The sequence below is a fragment of the Nannospalax galili genome, unplaced genomic scaffold (genome assembly GCF_000622305.1).
Source record: "Nannospalax galili isolate Female #2095 unplaced genomic scaffold, S.galili_v1.0 scaffold44, whole genome shotgun sequence".
NCBI lineage: Eukaryota > Metazoa > Chordata > Mammalia > Rodentia > Spalacidae > Nannospalax > Nannospalax galili.
In genome coordinates, this window is record NW_008355789.1 from 2,562,142 (window position 1) to 2,583,870 (window position 21,729).

General features: G+C 49.7%; 1 protein-coding gene across 10 annotated transcripts in view; it reads left to right on the forward strand.

Moving 5' to 3' along the window:
• Ampd3 (adenosine monophosphate deaminase 3) overlaps positions 1–21,729 on the forward strand; it is a 51,937-nt gene that overhangs the window by 19,921 nt on the left and 10,287 nt on the right. For all 10 annotated transcript variants that reach the window (XM_017803300.2, XM_008853462.3, XM_008853461.3 and 7 more), the window contains 8 exons: positions 5,088–5,292; positions 7,702–7,861; positions 10,262–10,481; positions 11,922–12,051; positions 17,426–17,620; positions 19,197–19,328; positions 19,842–20,005; positions 20,585–20,711. In XM_017803300.2, the coding sequence (XP_017658789.1) occupies positions 5,088–5,292; positions 7,702–7,861; positions 10,262–10,481; positions 11,922–12,051; positions 17,426–17,620; positions 19,197–19,328; positions 19,842–20,005; positions 20,585–20,711 (1,333 nt within the window). The remainder of the gene's footprint in view (positions 1–5,087; positions 5,293–7,701; positions 7,862–10,261; positions 10,482–11,921; positions 12,052–17,425; positions 17,621–19,196; positions 19,329–19,841; positions 20,006–20,584; positions 20,712–21,729) is intronic.

The following is a 21,729-nucleotide window of genomic DNA, read 5'->3' on the forward strand; positions in this document are numbered from 1 at the left end:
GTCTTGGACAGATGAACAAAGGCAGAGGCTCAGAGAAAGAAAACCAAGGGAGACCCTCCATGGAAAGTTCTGGATTTAGGGTTAGTATTAGAATCAGATGGCGTGGGAAGGCTCTTAGGGGTGGGGACATAGTGAATGGCTGGGACAGCTAAGGGCCGGCCACAGCACAGGTGGAGATACTACACAGGCACTGGAAGATAAGATACCAGGTCACCCCCTTAGTCTTGAGAGCCTGGCCAGCTAGAAGCTCCCTGTGGCCCAAGAGGACCAGCTGTTCAGGGGTTCATGAAGGTGTTTCCAAGCCCAGCCTCCAGGCCTGGTTCAGAGCTGATGTCTTCACAGGAACACACCCTGTCAGCTCCTTGGCAGCTGGGTGTTTCTGCCAGGTGGCAGAGGAAGGAGGGGGCGGACCAACTGGGGGAGAGGGAGCTGGCTCACCCTGGCGCCCTAGAAACTAGCACAAGGCTCAACAGGTGGACCATGGACAGACAGTTGGGCCCCTAGTGAGGAAGTGCTTTCTAACTGTGGCAAGAGGTTACACTTTGTTCGACTTTGTGTGTTTGTGTGACTAGCACTGACCTGGCCTACAGCAGGTGCTTGGTAAATGTTTATTGAATGAATGGCTGAAGGCCTACGCCTTACTCAGGAAGGCAGGGAACTCTGTCACTGGAGGTATCCAAGCAAAGGCTGCCTTAAGAAAGGGCAGAGTGCATAGTCTTTGAAGTCTTCTACCCAGAAGACCCCATGATTCTTGAATTCTGATAAAGCTTATACTACTTTTGTGTGTCCTTTTATTATTGTGACATGGAGGGTTCAGATAGCCTTGTAAGGGGAGTAGAGACAGAAAAGAGACTGTGTATGCACTCTCACATACACTGTGTGGATACAATCATAGGCAGAATTTATTGATTTTTTTTTGTATGTATGGTATGTGGGGTGTGTGTGTGTATGTGCGTGTGTGCACATGTAGAGGTCAATGTTGGGTATCTTCCTCTATTATTCTTCTTTTTAAATTAATTAATTAATTAGAGACAAGATTTTACTATGTAGTTCTCTCTGGCTTGGAGCTAACTATGTAGACCAGACTGGTCTCAATCTCACAGAGATCCACCTGCCTTTACCTCTGTAGTTCTGGGATTAAAGGCATATGTAACCACACCAAGATCCACCTTATTTATTTATTTTTGGAGTGTGTCTCTCATTGAACCCGGAGCTCACCATTTCAGTTAGATTGGCTGTCTAGCTTAAGAGGCCTCAGGATCCACTTTCTTAGCTGCCCAGTGCTGGAGTTATAGGCACACACCACCGTGCCCAGCTTTTACATGGGTTCTAGGGATCTGAACTAGGCCCTCATGCTTGTATAGCAAGCACTTTAACCACTGAGCCAGTTCACTGTAGGTAGGATTTTTTAAATCTCTCTCTGCTAAAATGTCCCTCTCTAAACCCAGACCCTGTAAATATTAGCTATCACTCCTATGATGATCCTATAGAATTGGGCTCAGTTGACTTTAAAATAGGGAGATTCAGTGGACCTGATCTATCTTCAAAACGACTTCTAGACAGGAGGGGAAGTTAGAGAGGTTTGGAGCACAGAACAGTGCAGGGTTCCTGGCTCTGAAGACAGATGCTGCTCGTCACCAGGACCAGACTTCCATCTGTAGGGGCTGAGGTGACCTCTGGCCAAGTCAGGGAATGGGGCCCTCAGTCTTCACAGCCAGACAGAAACAAATCCTGCCAACAACCCAACTGATATTGGAAGTAAGTTCTTTCCCAAAAGCTCAGTGCAGTCAACATCTGTATTTTGGCCCTTGGGTGCCCTGGCCTTTTTACCTGAGGAACTGTGAACTAATAAATGGACATTGTTTCAAGTCACCAAGTTCGTGGCAATTTGTTACACAGCACAGAGAACACTATTTCCAATTTCTTCAGATACCAGCTCACTGTTTGACTCCTGGTGATTCCAAGCCCCTGTTCCAGGCAAGTGACCCTGTGGATGTCTGTATGACAGTCTGTCTCATGTATCCCAAGCCATCCTTAACTTGCTTTATAACTGAGGATGACCTTGAATTCTGTTCTTCCTTCCTCCACCTGTGCTAGAGGTATGTGCCACCATGCCTGATGTATGTGGTACTGGGGATCAAACCCAGGGCTTTGATGTATGATGGGCAGGTACTCTATGACTGAGCTAGATACGACAGTCTGGCTGGAGCCACAGTGGATATCTATAAGAAGGAGAGGTCTCTGGGTACCAGCTGTTGGGCACCAGCTTCCTCAGTGGGCAGGTAAATGTGGGCATTCCTAGGACAAGCCCTGGAGACTCTTGGCTTAGGTAGTCTTGCAGCTTTTGCCTGTGTGTGCTTGTTTAACCTTTCTTACCTGTTAATTTTCTTATAAGTCAGCCATTGCTTCTCCTTGGCTGGACCAGACCCCAGGCTAGACTGAGTGGTACTTGGTTTAGAGATGAAAACAGTGACTGACTGACAGGTGTGGGAGTGACACACATACTAGAGTCTCATGGGATGGAGCTGAGCAGAGAGGAAGCCTCAAGTGTGATGTCCAGAGATGCCTCTGTGCTCAGGGTGAATATACCACTGTAAAATGATTGGCATATCTATCTTCCATGGTGCAGGATGCTGACTCAGCTCCATGTGAAAGATGGCAGGACTAGGGAAGCCCAGGACAGGGAGTTCCTGGAGTTCTGGTTGTTTCCCGGAGCAGCCCAGTTAGTGTGCCTGCCATGTGAGCTGGATGCATAAAAGGAACATTCTGAGAAGGGGCCACTTCTGTCTCTCAGGTGTAAACAACCTTGTTCCATAGAGGTGGAAATACAGGTCCTTAATGGTAGACAGTGAGAGCCAGAGGGCTGTGACAAGCAGTGAAGTAAACTGGGTTCTGGAAGGTTTGGTAGGGAGACCTGGATGGTGCTAGCAGGCTTCTGGGTGAACTGGAAGTGTATTTGGGCATGAACTGATTTCATATACCCCGTATCACTGGGTGTCACTGTTGGGGGGGAGATTGATGGACTCTGGTGGGCCACAGTTGTCACAGAGGCCTTTGGCTGAGGTCAAATAAATTCCCAGGAGGCTGCTGGACCTGTGTTGCACAGGTGAGCGAGTAGTCATCTGGATTCTGGCATTGGCCACTGGGGTGGCATGGCAGGGAGGCTAGCTTCCACCGGAGACAGGAGACGTGGAGTGGGTGCTGCTGATGGCCTCATCCCAGTGCTGAGTAATTTCCTTCCTGGGGATTCCAGGACTTGGAGTGATGTCAACTGAAACTTGTTTATTTTGTTAACAAAGGAGGCAAAGTCATCACAAATCAGTCTTACAAGTAAGCATGAGCCTGCAGCATTTTAAAGCAGCCTTGAGCTCCAGAGCAAATTCATCCTTTGGTGCCAGGCAACAGGTCCAGAGTACAGGTCTCAAATTGCTGCAGACCCACCCCTTTTCTGTAGTAGCCATGCAGGTCTGTCACTGCTCCAGATGCTGTCAGGATGGCAGGTGTCAGGCTTAAGAAAGGAACAGCAGGCTGGTGGCTGATGAGAGCAGCTACTGTACAGTGTGACTGTGTAAGGCCCTTTCTGTCTCTGGGTTCCAACCAAGGAGGTTGGCAAACTGATCACCCCAATCCCTTTCAGTTCTGGTGCCCAGATTTGTAACCGAAATGTACTCCTCCCTGTCCATAGTCTTTCCTGAGACTCTTCATATGTTGGGGCTTACAGTTTGGGCTTCTGTTTTGTTTGTTTGTTTCTTTTTTGTTCTGTGTTTTTGAGACAGCGTCTTCCTGTAACCCCAGCTGGCCTGGAACTCACTATGTAGACCAGGCTGGCCTTGAACTCACAGAGATCCGCCTGCCTCCTCTTTAAAGCAGCCTTGAGCTCCAGAGCAAATTCATCCTTTGGTGCCAGGCAACAGGTCCAGAGTACAGGTCTCAAATTGCTGCAGACCCACCCCTTTTCTGTAGTAGCCATGCAGGTCTGTCACTGCTCCAGATGCTGTCAGGATGGCAGGTGTCAGGCTTAAGAAAGGAACAGCAGGCTGGTGGCTGATGAGAGCAGCTACTGTACAGTGTGACTGTGTAAGGCCCTTTCTGTCTCTGGGTTCCAACCAAGGAGGTTGGCAAACTGATCACCCCAATCCCTTTCAGTTCTGGTGCCCAGATTTGTAACCGAAATGTACTCCTCCCTGTCCATAGTCTTTCCTGAGACTCTTCATATGTTGGGGCTTACAGTTTGGGCTTCTGTTTTGTTTGTTTGTTTCTTTTTTGTTCTGTGTTTTTGAGACAGCGTCTTCCTGTAACCCCAGCTGGCCTGGAACTCACTATGTAGACCAGGCTGGCCTTGAACTCACAGAGATCCGCCTGCCTCCTCTGCCTCCTGAATGCTGGGATTAAAGGTGTGCACCACCATGCCCCACTGGGTTTGGGTTTCTGAAGACAGCATGCTGTCCACACCTTGGGGGAAGTGTCTCTGACTTGATGTCATTTTCTCATCCATGCTCTGTGGTGTTGGAGCCCCGGAAGTATGGTCTGTGTCTGTCTGTCTGTGTCCTGTGGCTTTTTCCTACTGTCATGTGCCATGTGTCCTTGCAAACTCTGTTCATAGTGGTGCAGAGTGACTAGAGGTGGATATCTGGAGGGAGAAGTAAGGCATATGTAACCAGAAGCTTCTGTGTGTGTGTGTGTGCGCGCACATGTGTGTGTATGTGTGTATGTGCATGTGTGATGTATGCATACATGTGCATGTGTGTGCAGACCAAAGGTTGCTGTCTTCCTCTACTGAGCTCCACCTTATTTTTTGAGGCAGTCTTTTCACTGAACCCGAAACTTGCTGTTCCAGCTAGATTGGCTGGCCATTGAGCCCCTGGGATCCTGCAGCAATGCCCAGCTTTTATGTGAGTGTTGGTGATCTGAACTCAGGTCCTCATGCTTATGCAGGAAGTACTTTGTCCACTGAGCCATCTCCCCAGCCTCCAGAAACTTCTTTGTGTATCCCAGCAACAGTGATTGATCATAGCAGAGCTCTCCTGCCACTCTCTCACTGCCTGTTAGCAGCTGATATCTCCCTGTTCCTTGTCCTTGGCTCTTAGAAAGAAGAGTTTCAAGATGATCCGGTCCCAGTCCTTGTCCTTACAGATGCCAACACAGCAAGACTGGAAGGGCCCCCCAACCATCAGTCCAACCATGTCTCCTGTAACCCCTATGGTTCCTGGAGCCACTCCCAAGCCTTCTCCAGCATCCTATGCCATGCCTGAGTACCAGCGGGTCACTATCAGTGGAGACTACTGTGCTGGGGTAAGGTCCCCACCCTTGGAGCCCATCCAGTCTGTGGGTGTCTGGGAGGTGGTGGAGAGGGGCCCAGGAATCTGAAGAAAAGGAAGTTTGCAGCAGAGGCCCTGGGTATGGGTATGTCTAGGGAGCTGCCCCATTTTGGTGTGGGGACCCAGGACTGCAAGCTGGCATGCTGACTATGGCTGGTCAGTTCCATGTGTTCTCTAAGCCTAGAATGCTGCCCCCTGAGAAGGGCACCAGTTGGACTCTTCAGCATTCCCCATGTCCAGGGGAGACTATATCACGCCATTACTGTTTTGTGTAAAATTAAGCTCTTACATGCTTTGCTTAGTATCCTTAAATGCAGGTTAAGACACCCCCCACCACCAACCAGGAAGAGAGATTCTCAATGAGAAAATGAATAAGTTTTTCCAACCAACAATTCCCTTAGAGATAATCTCCTATCAATCTATAAACATCTTCCTTCTTTATCAGTGCGTAGTAGTCTCTTATATGGATGTACTGCAGGTATGTTACATTCCTATGGATAGGAATTTAGATGGAAACACATGCAGGTCCTGTTTGAAGCTTAGCCTCCTGGTCAGAGCTTAATGTCCACCTCAGGCATGTGGGAAGAGCAGTGGAAGGAGAAAGAAGAAGTGGGCTGAATGCATGCCGAATGGAGGACACCGTAGACCGTTACCTCTCTTCGTCCTTTCCTACCTCCCCATACCAGGCAGGGAAGGAACCCCTGACTCGGCACATCTCTAGAGAGCTAGGTGGCTGTGCGAGGCAGGCTGGCCTTGCAGATCTTCTTGGCAGCCAAAGGGTCTTCTACCAGCCACACAGCCTGCACTGACTATAAGCTTGGCTAGTGGCTGCTCCTCCCCCAGCACCCTGAGCACCTGCTCCTATTTCCTTGGCTACTGTCTTGCTGAATCCATTGGCTTTGTGGGTGGGGACATGGCTTTATCTTCTAAGCCTCTGTCTGCTCACCTGTTCCTGTGGCTGCTCTTAGGCCAGCCCCTAGAAGGTGCAAGAGGAGCACACCCTTGTGGGGATATTCAAGGTAGGAAGGGAGATGCTTACACTGTAACAAAAAACAAAGAGTCAGGTTGGGTAAAATGTGCAAGAAAGACATGTGCTCCCTCCCCTGCGCTACTCCATCCTAGTGGGAGGAAGGTATTGTACCCACAATGCTTTATTTATTAATACTTGAAAGTCATCTGAAGCACTTAAGAGAAATGTGAGTATTATGGTCCTGAAAGGCAGGTTAGACTGCTGTGGTGCTGCTTGTAGGTTCACAATATTTCAGTTAAAATGATGATGCTTAGCCTTCCCCACTCTGTGCTCCCCAATCCTCCCACTGGCATCTCATTCTGGGGCCCCAGCCTCCTGTCATACCTGTCTAGCTGCTTGTCTCATTAAGCAAATTCAGACTTCTGGGAGCCAAGATGACAGAACCTGGAAGGTGATCAGGGCTCTTGCTTGTCTCAGTATGAGAAGAGCATCCTGGGACTTGGGGAATCTGTGAGATCAGGATTTAGAGTTTGGCTTTGTAACCTCCTGGGAAGTGATTGGTCCTTTCTGGGCCTCATTTTCCTTATTTGAGAAACAATGGAATCTATGGAAGGATCTAGTGCTTAATATGTAGCATGAGCTCCACTGACTGGATGAGTCAGGTGGTTGCCAGATTTCCATGAAAGCCTGGAGTTGGCAGAGCAGCAGACTGAGAACAGTTTACTTTTAGCTTCTGAAGAACCTGTGGATTTTCTCAGCCAAAACAATGGTGGGTACCCTCACCAGGGACAGGACCCAGGTTTTGTCCTTTGTGCTCTGACTGTAGCTGCAGGCTTGTGGTTGCATCAGCAGCCTTGGGGCCTGTCTCTGTGTGTGCAGGCTGAGTGCCTGTCTCCCTCCTAGCAATTCTCCCTTTCTTTCTCCCTGTGTTTCCTGTGTCAGGGTCCCCAAGACCACTCCCAGGTGACTTGCTAGGACTTTCAGGATGCAGCACCTGGCTGTACTCACAGCTTTGATTTTTTACAGTGGAAGAACCCAGAGCAAGCCAGTAAAGGGGAAGGTCACATGGGGCAAGGTCTGGGGACACCATAGCAGGCTTCCAAGGGGCCTCTCCCAATGAGGCACCAGCACCCAGTGTGACAGCTTGTGTGAAGTGCTGTGTGTCAGGAAAGCTCCTAGAGTACCGACATCCAGTTTTTTGGGGTCTGCTCACACATCTGCGTAGCACGCCCCCAATTCCATCATAAACCATATTGCTCATACAGATTAGACACAGGAAGCCTCTCTCACTGGTCTAGTTCAAACTTTCCTGAAATCCAGGTTCCCAGCCAGGGGCCAGCCTTGTAACAGATCTTTCCAAGCATGGTTGTCTCAGGCCTGCTGGGCAAACTCTTTCCTTACTTCCCACTGCAGATCACTGTGGAGGACTATGAACAGGCCGCCAAAAGCCTGGCCAAGGCCCTGATGATCCGGGAGAAGTATGCCCGGCTCGCCTACCACCGCTTCCCACATACCACAGCCCAGTACCTGGCTCGGCAGGGGGAAACTGTACCCTTGGAAGAGGGTCTCCCAGGTATGGAGACTTGACAGCAAGTGGGATCCTATGTATGGACCAGGCCCAAGTGTTGGTAGGACTTTTTGTTGGCTGAGTATGTTTTCGCCAGAGGTATTTTAGGGATGGAGTTCCTGGTATTGGCTTCTGTTGCACAGATGTTTTTTCTTCTCCCAGATTGGCTTTAAGTGTGTCTGAATTGGTGTGAAGCTGTAGGAGGGGCGAGGAAGAGAGAGAGAAAGCAAGAGACCTGATGATAGGAGTCTGCCAGGGACCTTAGCAGCATCTAAAACAACGCAATGAAACAGACAATGCTGAACTGGTGGTGGGACAGCTCGGGTGGGAGCAGCTTCAGAGGCCACGTTCTCGGGCAGGAGACGCAAGCTCCGCAGTGAAACACATCTGCATACATGTCTGGACTCTGCCAATTTCTAAGACCTTAGGCAAACAACTTCTCTAAATTTCAGTTTTGAAGTCTTTAAAATGGAAATGTCAACAGTCCCTGTCTCCCTAGGTGAGGGCCGAATAAATGAATGTATGGTGGAGTACTTAGTACAGATCTGGCATCTAGAGTCTTCTGTAGATGGCAGCCACATCTAGTGGTGGATGGTGCCAGGCTGTCTCCATCTCTGACTTCTGAGGCTTTCAGTTCTGTGCTTTGAGTATTTGTTACCACCAGGACCCTGGGTAAATCTCAGCCCTTCTCAGTCCATTTCTGTGTCTGAGGGGCATGACCCCAGGATTGACAAGCAGACAGAAATAACTGTCAGATGTGTGCTCTATGTGACAGGAATGTGGGGAGGTGGAGCAGTCTTTGGGTGGGCAGGCTGTGACTTCGCCCAGGCCTTTCTGCACCTTACCCACCGCTGACACAGTCTAGACACTCCTGGACAGGCCTGTAGTGGTGCTTGATGAGGGCACATCAGCATCCAGCTCTGCTGCATCCTGCCTCCTTTGATCATCATGTCTGCTTAGGGTCAGCCTGTTCCAGGGTGCTAAGGCAGGACCTCCTGCCCTGGGTGCTTCCTCCAATCAGAAGCCAAGGTTCCTCCTACCTGGTTGACAGCTGGATCAAGGGTCCTGCACTGTGATGGCTGACCTCAGCTACTTGAAGCTTCCCCCTCTACTACATAGCACTGGTCCATTCCTTGGTCAGAGAGAAAGCTGATTAAGAGCCAGATAACCTATGAGGAATATGAGAATACAAGTGTTGTTTGACTTAGGATGGAGCCATGTTCCCAGTTAACCCTTTGGAAACTGAAAATATCCTAAGTTGAAAAATGTGTTTATTATATCTAACCTAACAACTATGCTCAGAACATTTCTTTGAGCCTAGAGTTGGGCAAAAAATCATCTAACCTAAAGTCTGTTTAGTAACAAAGTGCTAAATATCCTGTGTAACTTATTGAATATTATATGATTTATGCACACTCATAAAGCTAAAATTTCTTTCGTTGAACCATCATAAGCTGGGCCTGTCTATAATGCTCTGTGATCTTTATACAGGGCATGCCTGCTTACAAAGCATTTCCCTGTTCACACTCTTGTGGCCCTCACAACAGCCTGTTGGGTAAGGAGTGGATTCCCCACATGAGGAGACAGAATCAGAGAGGTGAAAGGGTTTATGCAAAGTCTCACAGCTAAGAAACAGCAAAGGCATTTTTTCTGCTGTGCGCTGACTCAGCCCAGCTCCATAGGGGTAAATAGCTTCCTGCTCCCTGCAGGGCAGTTCCTGCTCTGTGGGAGGCAAGTGTCTGCCCCATGTTCCTTTGGGCATGGGGTAACTTCATCTAGCTCCTCAGCTGCCTTGGGCTCAGGCACATGTGGGAGGAGGGGAGCAGTTATTTCCTGTACACTCCCAGTGCTCTTTTCTTATTGAGAGAAAACCCAGCCATGAAAAATTTTTTGATGTTTATTTTTATTTCATGTGTGTTTTGCCTGCATGTATGTAAGTGCATCTGTGCATGCAGATGCTCTCGGAGGCCAGAAGAAGGCATCAAATCCCCTGCAACTGGAGTTAGGGATGGTTGTTAGTTGCCATGCGGGTATTGGGAACTGAACCTGGGTCTCTGCAAGAGCAGCCAGTGCTCTTAGCTGCAGATCCATCTCTCCATCCACCCAGTCACTAAAAAAGGTGAAATCCATTTCAGTTAAATTTAAAAAAAGAAAGTCACAAAATGCAAGCTTTGAGACAGGGATTGTTCTAGGGCCTGGGCTACAGCAGCAAACAGAAATCAGTGAGCCAGCATGCTGACTCTACTTTGAACAGAGAAGACCCCTAATACCCAAGATACCAAGAACAGTTATTTCTCAGAGTGGTGAATGCTAAGGGTACATAAAGAGATAGGCCGGGAAAGCACATCATCTGACATGAAGGCACAATGTCAGGGGCTCTTGGCTATCACTTAGTCTGTTTTGCAGATTTCCACCCTCCCCCACTGCCCCAGGAAAACCCTTACCGCCTGGATGATGCACCGCCCAACCTCGGCTACCTGGTCCGCATGCACGGAGGCATTCTCTTCGTGTATGATAACCAGACAATGCTGGAGCACCAGGAGCCCCACAGCCTGCCCTACCCAGACCTGGAGACCTACACAGTGGACATGAGCCATATCCTAGCACTCATCACAGATGGCCCCACGTAAGCCAGTTTCCCTGACACCCCTCTCATTGCATGGGTCCTACTTTACAGGAAGGAGCTGTGGGTTTTTCTGCACCTGATGTTCCTTCTTAGGCTGACATAGGATTAGGGCTGTTATTGCCTCTTCTTGCTGCTTGTATATGTGTGGAGCTTCTGTTTGCTAGCAGCATGGATCCTGGGGCTCTTGGTGCTTCCCACTGTGCTTAAGGACTTGGTTTGGGTCGACCTGGCAGGCAGCTGTCTTCCTACATTTGGCTGCTCACTCCCTGGTAGGCACCAGAGCTAACCAGTGACAGAGAATCAGCTGTCTGCACCTTAGGAACGGGGGTCTGGAGAGGGCGGATTGGCTGCCACAGGTGTACGCGTGCCTCACACTCCTACCTTTGGGTTTTTCTGGGAAGCCCGTAAGGCTGGTCTCTGAGACAGGAGAGGGGTATTGGGAAGGATGGGCAGCTTAGCTCTTGGTGCTTACTGATCTGAGGTCAGAACTAAGACCCAGAGGGGAAGGGATAGTTTCTGGAAAGCCCTCATTGACCACAAGTGTGAGCAGGTACCACACTGTTTGAGAAGCTGTTAAGAAGTACGTTTTCTGGGGACAGACACTGAGTGAGATGACCCACTCTGAGATCCCTGTGCTCACCCCAGGGCTGGTCTCTACAGGCCAGATGGTGCTGATATGGGTTGGCAACTGTTCCTATGGAGGCCTAGACATGAAGGCACCTTCTGTTTGGGGTGCTGAGGAAGCAGAGTGGCGGAAGTTGTGGGTCAATTCTATGAGTCTGTAGACTCAGGCACATAGATCTGCAGCTGGGCTGGGTATGGGGACAGCAGTGAGCCCCACCTTTGCTGACTGAGGAAACCTCTCTACCTGGGAGGGTGGAGAGCCTGGGTCATCAGCCCCACAAAGCTTTCTGCAGTGTTTCTTCCATTCTGCCTCTCACTAAAAACATTCCTCTCTTGTCCTGGGGCCTCAGAGTTGAGGAGCCTTCAATCACATTTGGTCATGGGTAGGTGGTGCCTCTGCATCATGTGGATGGTGGGCCATGCCGAATAGTTTGTATTATTGATATTCAGGGTAATTAATTCATCTTTAAAGAATTAAAGGTGACTGAGGAGAGGTGGGAGGAATGAAGGGAGGGCCACTCTGTTCATTCAGGCACAAACAAGCCAAAGACTTCAATCTGGGGCATTGCCAGCTGCATGTTTACATATGGGATGCCTAAACACATACAGCTGGACATGACAAAACTGAATGGGATCCCAGGCTTAGCATTCTCCTCTACCATGTCCTGTCACATGCTTGGTGGCATATGTGTGCTGGCCAGTTCAGTCAGGTCCGAAATGCTGGGAGTTTCTCCATCTTCTAGGGCCTGACCCTTCCACGCAGGGATCATCACCAAACTCATGTTCATGTGGTCTCTCCCTCTCACCAACCTGCAGGAAAACCTATTGTCACCGGCGACTGAACTTTCTAGAATCCAAATTCAGCCTTCATGAGATGTTAAATGAAATGTCTGAGTTCAAAGAGTTAAAGAGTAATCCCCACCGTGACTTCTATAATGTGAGAAAGGTATGTGGTGGCCAGTGTTCAAACCACTCACTCAGACACCCACTGGGGGCTTAGGGGAGCCCTGAGCCTGTCTGGGGCCAGAGCTGTGTGAGTGTCAGGTTTCCTTGGCCAAAGGGCCTGGTATGATGTGATGCATATGTGTGGAAGGAGGACTGGGCCGTGCCTCAGATAGCTTAGCACCACTCCAGGTCCATGCTGTGCCTCTGTTGGCCTGGGCCTCTTCCTTGGGCAGCAAGACCTAGCCGGATAGCTGGTCCTAACAGTTGAGCACAGGAGCCTTGCAGGGTAAAGAGGAAAAGCTCTTAGTGAAACAAGGAGAAAGAGGGTCCCCTAGAGGGTTCTTAGTCTCATTCATAAAAGAATTTAAGAATGGACCCAAATAAAAGTTTTAGGACATTTTATTAGAATTTTAAAGAAAAATCCTCAGGGCAGGTGAGCTGGCTCACTGGCTGCCTTGAGGAGGAGAATGGTGGGGTGGGAAGAAAAAATGAAAGCCATGAAGCCATGAAGGTTTAGAGCTTGTGTGGAGGTCAGGCACTTGGCTGACTGGCAGCCACATGGCTGTGAGAAAGAAGCTTTAGAGAAAAAGTAAAGAAATACAAAATGCTAGGGGCAGCCCAAAGCCTTAAAGAAAACATGTTTAGAAAACGGATATGAAGAAGAAAAAGAGAGATTATGCTTTTCCGAAGAGTTCAGAAAAGCAGGCAGACTTACAGAGACCTACATGACTGTGGCTGGTCCAGAAGTTCTGTGCTAGGAGGCAGGATTCCAGGCAGGAAGAATTCGCTATCTCATTAACTCAGTAGGTATTCCACCCACGTATTTAGTATAAGGTAAGGTGAACCCATCTTCCTAGGCATGGTCCTATGACCAGATGATTGACCAGTGAAACTGGAAAGGCAGGTCTTCCAATAGATAGATTTTATAGTCTTTGCCAGTTAAACTCATGGGGCTATTTGCTATTGTAACATTAAGACCTCTTTGGACTTAGGAATTTGTAGGTTTACATCCTTTGGAGCTATGTATATTTTTAAAAAGCATTGATTTTCTCCTATCTCTGTCCCTCTTGTACCCATGAAATGACTGAGTGGCTCTGGCACCTTCCTCCTGCAGGGGCGGCAGGCGCAGGTGTGTATGTTAAAGGGTCCTGACCTCAAGCTTTTCCACTTTGTGTTTAGGAGCAATGCTGAGGAGCATAGATAAGTGAGAGAGGCCAGATCTGAGTTGATGTGAGCCAAGGTAGCCAGGCTGAGGGTGTTGTAGAGGAAGGAAAGAGTGGCATTCTCATGGCAGGAACAGCATGTGCAGATGTGAGGGGCAGGAGTCGGGGAGGAGAGAGTGCAAGCCAGGCAGTGGGGCTGGAGCTCAGAGGTCAGCCACGTGGGGATGAGGAGGCTTCAGAGCTGTGGGACAGTTCTGGACCATGGGAACCTATGGGCTTCTCAGAGGATGCAGGAGATAGTTCTCACATGAACTATTCAGATGGGACCAAGAGCCTTCAGAGTGAGAGCTTGGCCTCAGCTCATGGGCTCTCAAAGGCTTCTGTAAGTGTCCCGGGCATCCCTGTGTAGAGGTGAAAGACATGTGTTAGACCACCTACCTGGACAACGTGGCCTTTATACCATGGGCACTATTTGTTCCTTTCTGTGAGCTTTAGCTGTTCAGTCAGGTGATGCCTCAGCTACTTTCAGGACACAGCTGTGCCCGAGGAACCCTTGGTGCTCAGCACACACCCTGGCAGGTGTCGGGAAACTGCTCACCTAGCCCAGCCCAGCCCTACCCTCTGTGGGTGTGGGTGCCCTGGGCCTCCCTGCTTTCTGTTGCCTGGGGTCAGGTTTATCTTGCTGCCTGTGCTGCCTCTGACACTGTTTGCTTCTGACGTGGTCCTGGGGGTGGGAGTGGGGAGTCTTTGGCTATCATGTGGGAGGAATACTGATGTGGGGCTCTAGTGACAGATCAGAGCTGATTCTTAGGGTTCCCTGTCAGTCTTAGGGTTGATGCTTGTGCTGTGACATAACGGTAAGTCCATAAACATGGGCCTAGGGCTGCTGAGTCAGGCTTGCTCCTTCAGGGTGGGAGAGCTGGTCTTCTACAGGCTGGCTGCTTTATCCCTCCTTCAAAATATGTGTCCTAGAGACAAGGCTGGACTTCTAATATCCAGAGTAGCTAGGAAGGGGCATTCCTATTTCTTCAGTGGCTCTCATGTCCCCAGCGTCGTCCAGAGCCAGGGTCTGAGGGCAAGAGCTGGGGCAGGGCATGTGTCTATGTGGGTGGTAGAGGACAGGTTATAACACTGTGAGTCCCAACCAGCAGGACCGGGTAGCTGAGTCTTGTAGTTCCTATTCAGAGCTAAGACAGAGGACTGTGCTTACTACTTGGAAGTCTGATATTGGTTAGAAATGGACATTATCTGCTTTGGTTAAAGTGTCAAGGACAACAACAACAACAACAACAAAAACACCTGACCAAGTAGGAGTAGGTTCCTGAAGCTATTCCAGCTTAGAAAAATGAATGCTTTTATTAATTACTCATGGAAAAGGTCAGTGTTAGCTCAGGTCAAGTATCAGCTAGGCCTGTCTTAAAATTCTAGTTTGTGCAAACCTGGACCTCTGGTGACAGCAGAGGATTCATTTCTGGTGATTGGAAGACATGAAGCTCAGACGACAGCCTTTTTGACTTAATCCGAAAATAGTCTCCTTTGAGATTCTGAAGTTCAGATTGGGTGATTCCTGGACTGTCCAGTTGTTTTCCTTCACCAATGTGTGACTCATGGGAACAAGAGCAGGCTGAATCCCCTATGGTATGTCACTGGAAAACTGAAGGGCACAACCAGAAGCCAGAAGAATGTGCCAAGTCACGCTGAGGTAGTGGAGCCAGGCCGTGTCCCGCTGAGCTAAGCCGGGCTGACCTCCTTGTCCAGCATTGTTCCTGCTGCGATGGAGCCTGGACACTCTGCTCTGTGTGCGATGTTCTAGACTTCAGAGCTTTGAGTTATTTCAGCGGTCTATCTTTGTGGGAGGAGTGGCAGGATTGATGGCGGGGAGGATCCTGTTGAGTGAGCAACATGGCTGGCTGGGATAATGCATACAGAGATCCAAAAGATCAAATGTCTGGTTTGGCATGACTTAAAGATGACCAACCAGCTGTGGACAGCATTCCCTGGCTAGAGGTCAGTCCCTCCTCACCCCAGCCTTGGCAGAGAGCCCAGCCAGCCACAGTCATAACTCCAGGGTTCAGGCTGGTGTCTGGGAACACTCTAGCTTGGAGGCTGTAATCTCCTTCCATAGTTCTCCCTTGGCCTCTTGGGCTTATGAAAGGGAGCTCAGCATGCCCACTGTGATTTCAGATCCTCTCCCAGCTTACTGAGGTGACTAGCCTACAGGTGGAACAGAAAAAAAGTAGAAATGGAGGTGATGGGGAGATGGCACCAGGTGATGGGAGATGCTGTCAGATAACTTTGAGTGCCCTTATTCTAAGACTAATGACAGTGTTTTTTTTTTTTTCCTTAAAAAAAAAAAATCAACTTTAGCTTTGTTTGTGGGGAATGATGGATGGAAGGCAAGAGGAAAATTTACAAGACCAGTGAGGATGTCATTCTGAACTCAGAGTGAGACTTGGAGTCTATGGTGGCCAGGAGGTTGGAGCACATCTGCTTGGGAGGCAGAACTGATGGGACTGGCTGGCCTGAGAGAAAGGAAAGGGAAAGGTTGAGAATGACCCCAGTTTCCATGATGAGCATCTGGGTATAGGATGTGCCATTTCCCAGACATAGAGACCCAGGAGACCATCAAGTTTGGTCTCGGGCAAAAGACAAGAAGAGTTCAGTTTTTGACTACATTAAATTTGAACTATCTTTGAGTTATCCAAATGGAGATGTCAGACAGACAATTGTATGGTCTGTTCTGAAACTTTCAGTTGATGATCCACATTTGGGAGTTGTTAGTGTAAAGGGGGAAATTTTTTAAAAGCACAATGGGGGCTAGAGAGCTGGTTCAGTGGCTGAGTGCTTGCCACCCTTTCAGAGGACTTGAGTCCAGTTCCCAGCATCCACGTTGGGTGGCTATCAACCATATGCAACTCCAGCTCCAGGGGATCCAATGGCCTCTCTGGTCTCTGCAGGCATCCCCTACTCCCACAGGCACATAAATACACATAAATAAAAATACAGTAAATCTTTAAAGGCACAGATGGAGCAGACTGTCTTTGGAGACAATGTTTAGTGAGAGGGTCAGGCCTGAAGAAATGCCAGCTTTTTGAGGCCTGGGAGTGAGGATGAGCTGACTCAGGAGACCAGGGAAAGGACAGAGAGGTGAGGGCACAGCTTAGTTTCACAGGAACTTAGCATGATGTGGAAGACCTGAGACACTCCACAGGAAGCTGAGATCCCACTGGGCTCCTTGCTGGTGTTTTCCCTGGGGAAGCTGCCTTCCCATGGAGTGTAGGGGATGCAAGCTCCATGTGTCTGTCTACCAGGTAGATTTGGCTCTGAGGTTGGAGTCACATGTTGGCTTAGGTTCAGGAGAGTGACTGCTGTGTGAGATTTGGATGCCTGGGGTTTTGAGGTAATGTGGACCTGACTGAGAAAATGTGGTGGGCCACCCTCTTACCTCTTCTTGGGGCTTCACTGTGGGAGCTCAGAAGTCAGTGGGAAGAGAGGCATTTCACAAGGCAAACCTCTACAACTCACCATACCTGTTCATCTGCTCATACATTCATCCATCAACTCAGACCATACTTTGTACCAGACCCTGGGGCAGGTGCTGGAGACCTGGATGCAGAAACCCCTGGCTGCTGGAGAAGCAGTTAGAAACATACAAGAGGGATCAGGAGAATGTATCCAGAATGGGGATGACTGTTCCAAGTGCCCAGGCTGGGCTGAGGGGAGAGTGGGTTTCTGAGCTCAGAGGATCAGGATTGGCTTCCACATGGAGAAGGTGGAAAGAAACAGATGAGATTGGTGGGGAGGAAGGAAGATGTTCCAGGCTGAGGAAAGGCATGGGCAAAGTGACCGGCATAGTGTGGTGCCCTGAGAAGTTGTAAGTGGTTTATGTAATGGGGCAAGGTGAAAATTGTTGGAAGCAGCCTCAAATGCCAGCCTAAGGTTCTAGGTGTCACCTTGAGGATTCTGGGGCCATGGATGACTAGTTAAGAGGAAAATTGAAAAAAAAAAAAAAAAAGATGCCTTAATGCTGTTAGGAGGTAGGCTGAGCCAGCTTTGAAGTCCAGGGGAGAAACAGGGAGGGAAATGCAGGCATTGGTGGGTGTGTCCACAGCCCATGCAGTGCTGGGACTCTGCTCCACATCGAGGGCTGCCGGCTCTTTGTTTGCCAGGGGACGGGACTCGGCTCATTGGCCAGGGGCCGCTGTGTTCCAGGTGGACACGCACATTCATGCAGCGGCCTGCATGAATCAGAAGCACTTGCTGCGCTTCATCAAGCACACGTACCAGACGGAGCCCGACAGAACCGTGGCTGAGAAGATGGGCCGGAAGATCACCCTGCGGCAGGTGTTTGACAGCCTGCACATGGACCCCTATGACCTCACTGTGGACTCACTGGACGTCCACGCGGTGAGTGAGCTTCTATCCTGATGTGTCCAGCAGGGTGTGCTCTGCCCCTGGAAAGTCCCATAGTTGAACCTGGACAGCTGCTGGCTGGGGAAGCAGCTCTTTCTTTGCTTGTGGTTGAGATGGTGGAAGGAGTCTCGTGTTAGAGAATTACCGGGGAGGGAAAGAGGAAGAGTCTGTAACGTGAGGTCAAATGGTTCCAAGTTCTAATCCTACTCTGCCACTTAGTCATGTGCCCTTAGGAGACTCACTTAAGCTTTTATTCCTTGTCCATAAAATGACGACTACAGGGCTGAGCAGACGGCTCAATGGCTGAGGGCTCTCACTGCTCTTGTAAAGGACCTGGGTTCAGTTACCAGCACCCACAGCCACCTGTAAATCCAGTTCCAGGGGCTCCGATGCCCTCTTCTGGCTTACATGGGCACTGCACCACACACGTTGCACTCACAGTAGCAAACACATGTGTATACACATAATTTTTTTTAAAAAAAGATTTACAAAATGATGACTGGCATGGATCTTATTAACTTCTGAAGTTATTAAAATCCTGAATAATGGTGCAAATGCTATGAAACCAGCATGGCAGTTCCTGAACAAGTTAACTGTGGGATCCTGTAGAATCCAGCAGCTTTGCTCTGAGGTGTATGCTTGAAAACAGGACTTGGATAGACACTTGACCAGTGGCGTTCCTAGTGGTAGTCAAAGGGTAGAGAATAACCCAAGTATTCAGTCACAGACAGTGAGTGACCAAAATGCGGTAGATGCACACAGTCCTAAAAAGCCATAGTGCACACTTTTCTCTTTTTCTGTTCACATGTGTACTGTGCATGATTGTGTGTGTGCATGTTTTTGCTTGTGTGTGGGCACACATGTGCGTGTGTGTGTGTGTGTGTGTGTGTGTATATGTGTGAATGTGGAGGCCCGAGGTTGACATCAGCAGTCATCCTCAATTGCTCTTCCACCTCATCTGTTGAGTCAGTGTCTCTCAATCAAACCCAGAGCTTGCTGATGTGTCTAGTCTGGCTCTGGGAATCTGCTGTCTCTGCCTTCTGAGGCTGGGATTACAGGAACCTACCATGCCCACCTGGCATTTCTTTGGGTTTCTGGGGATCTGAACGCTGGTCCTTACACGTGCACGACCAGCATGTTAGCTGCTGATTCAGCCCCCACACTTTATTTTAGTCTATTGTTCAGGAGTCGCGTGCCCTCTACTCCTTAAGCCTGTCATGTTCCTCAGATCTCCCGGGTCTCGATACTCCTTCATAGAGTGCCACGCCATTGAAGCTGACTGAGGAAACATGGTTCTGGCACTCAGAATCCACAAAGTTTCATACAAGAAATGGTGGGCTGGGCATGGTGGCACATAGCTGTAATCCTAGCGCTCTGGAGGATGAGGCAAGAGGATTGCAAGTTTGAGGCTAATCTGTGCTTTATAGTGAGACTCGGTGTCAAACAAGAAATGAGAAATGGCCTGGAAAGATTTTTCAGTGTGGCCATTTTGTAAAGGCCTGGAGAGGGTGACATGTTTTGTGGCTGCAAGAAAATATGGTGAACCTGGCTGGGGGTCTCCTCCTCACAGGGCCGGCAGACATTCCACCGCTTTGACAAGTTCAACTCCAAATACAACCCTGTGGGGGCCAGTGAGCTTCGGGACCTGTATTTGAAAACTGAAAACTACCTTGGAGGAGAATACTTTGCTCGGATGGTCAAGGTGAGTGAGCTGTCAGTCTCTCGAAGGCCTCCTCAGATACCTGACAGCACCCGCCTGCAAACTGTGAGCTGTGCATGGCCTCTGTCCCTTCCCCTCTCTGAATGCCCTTCCATCTACCATACAGCACAGGCCAGTGCTGGCCTCCTGCTCCTGAGCATAAGCAGGTGTGCTGTGCATGCTGACTGTAGTAAGGGAGAGAAGGGACGAGCCCACAGCACCCTGGTGCCGCCTCTGTCTGTTTGCAGCCTGAACTTGGTTGGGTACAGGTTGGCTCCAAGTGGAGACATGGCTGCTATTCGGCCTGGTTCTACTGCTTGTGCTGAACCCTGGCCTCCCTCCCAAGAGGTGCCTCTACTAGGGAGTGGGTGCTTATGCAGCAACACCAGAGATTTAGATCGGTCTTCCTGCCTGTGAGCAGGTAGCTGACATCTAGGGCCCAGCTGGGGATGAGGCCCAGCTAGGGCCCATGTAGCTGAGAGGCTCTTGGGCTGACTCAGCTCTTCTGGGTTCCAGGAAGTGGCCCGGGAACTGGAAGAGAGCAAGTACCAGTACTCAGAGCCACGGCTCTCCATCTATGGCCGAAGTCCCAAGGAGTGGTCCAGCCTGGCCCACTGGTTCATCCAGCACAAGGTCTACTCACCCAACATGCGTTGGATCATCCAGGTGCCCCGGATCTAGTAAGTGCAGTGTCCCTGTCTGCCTTGTGCCCTCTGGGGACCATAGTCTGTCCTGCATGGCTCTTGAGCATGTTGAGGGTTGGGCCCGTTTTTAGGGAGTGGTGTTTGACAAAGATGCCCTTAGCACACTTTACTCCTGTTCTTTGAAGAATACATATGTGGCAAGTCCTTCTTTTCCATTTGGGTTATCCTGGGGTATTATGCGACCTGGAGTGATCTCTCTCTGGCGATTATTCAGAGTGCTTCTTTCCTCTCCAGGTGGGTTGGGCACAGGGTATAGGGGAGCTGAGTGGCAGAGTTGCTGGAAATTTGAGAACATTTTCTTATCAGACCTTGCCCAGCCAGAATCTCACCATGTCATTCCCAGAATGGCCTCTGGCTTGAGGCAGAGCCTGGTGGGCACTGGAAGATGCTGTCTACAAACCACAACCTAGATTATAGAATAGGCCAGGAGTGGAGGAGTAAGGCCACATCTGACTATGCTGGGTATTTACCCTCCAGAGGAAGTGACTGGGGCCGGTCTGACAGGTCAAGGGGACTGTGGGGTCCACCTAACAAGCAAGGCTTTGATTTCCCCAGTGACATATTTAGGTCAAAGAAGCTGCTGCCAAACTTTGGGAAGATGCTGGAAAACATCTTCCTGCCCCTTTTCAAGGCTACAATTGACCCCCAAGATCACCAGGAGCTTCACCTCTTCCTCAAATATGTAAGTGTCATGGTCTCCAGATAGGAGGCAGAGGAGGGCACACGGCCCAGGCAGGCTTCCTCTGTCTCCCGCTCTGCTTCTCTTCCCAGCTCCTGCGTCCCAGGCATGGGGCTGCCAGCTTCTAGATGCTGTCTAAAGGAAGGAAGGGAGGCTCCTCCTTCTCAGGGTGATGGCACTGGTAATGCTGGGGCAGGCTGTCTATCCCCAGCAGATAAGGGTGACAGTGGGCTAGGATTGTTGGCTCTTGGCCAGAGGGCTGGAGCTGCCTGATAAGATTCTGCCCCAGGCAGCACCAAGATCCCACAATGGTGGTCCTAGCAGTCATCCTAAAGGCATTGCAACTCTGCTTTTATAACAAGCCTCTGTTCCATAGTTGGCTAGTTATAAGAGAAAGGTTGAAGGAGAGACTTAAAGAGGAAGAGAGGGAGACACAGGAGCTGGTCTTTCCCACAGAGGCCCCAACAAAGGGGAGAATAAAGGAGACATCACTGGAGCAGCAAGTTCAGTGTGGGTGGAGGGATGGGATGGTGTCTGACAGGGAGGAGCCCAGGGGACCAGCTGAAGAGGGGTGGTTGAGGCTGGGTGTATCGGGCCTGTTTGGAAAGCATTTGGAAAAACTGAGGGACATCCTGGATTTATGTTTTATACAAGCACAGTTCCTGGTATGGGGTGAAGGAGGCCCTGGAACAGAAGGTGCCGAGTTGGGTGAGAGGCAGATTGTGAGTTCCAGTACTGGAGACAGAATGGGTGCTTGGATCAAAGGTGGCAGCTCACATTTTTCACGTGCCTCCTGCCTGGCCTAGTTGTATACCGTGCCATCTCCTGTCAGCCTCACAGTGGCTCCATCTTTACCTCTGCCTTGTTGTTGTTGTTGTTGTTGTTGTTGGTGGTGGTGGTGGTGGTGGTGGTGGTGGGGGGTGTGTGTGTGTGTGTGTGTGTAGGCTGTCTGTAGACTTTTTTTCTTGTTTCTCACAATAGCCTCTTGTTTTCCCGTGGCTACAAGGTTGCAGAATTGGAT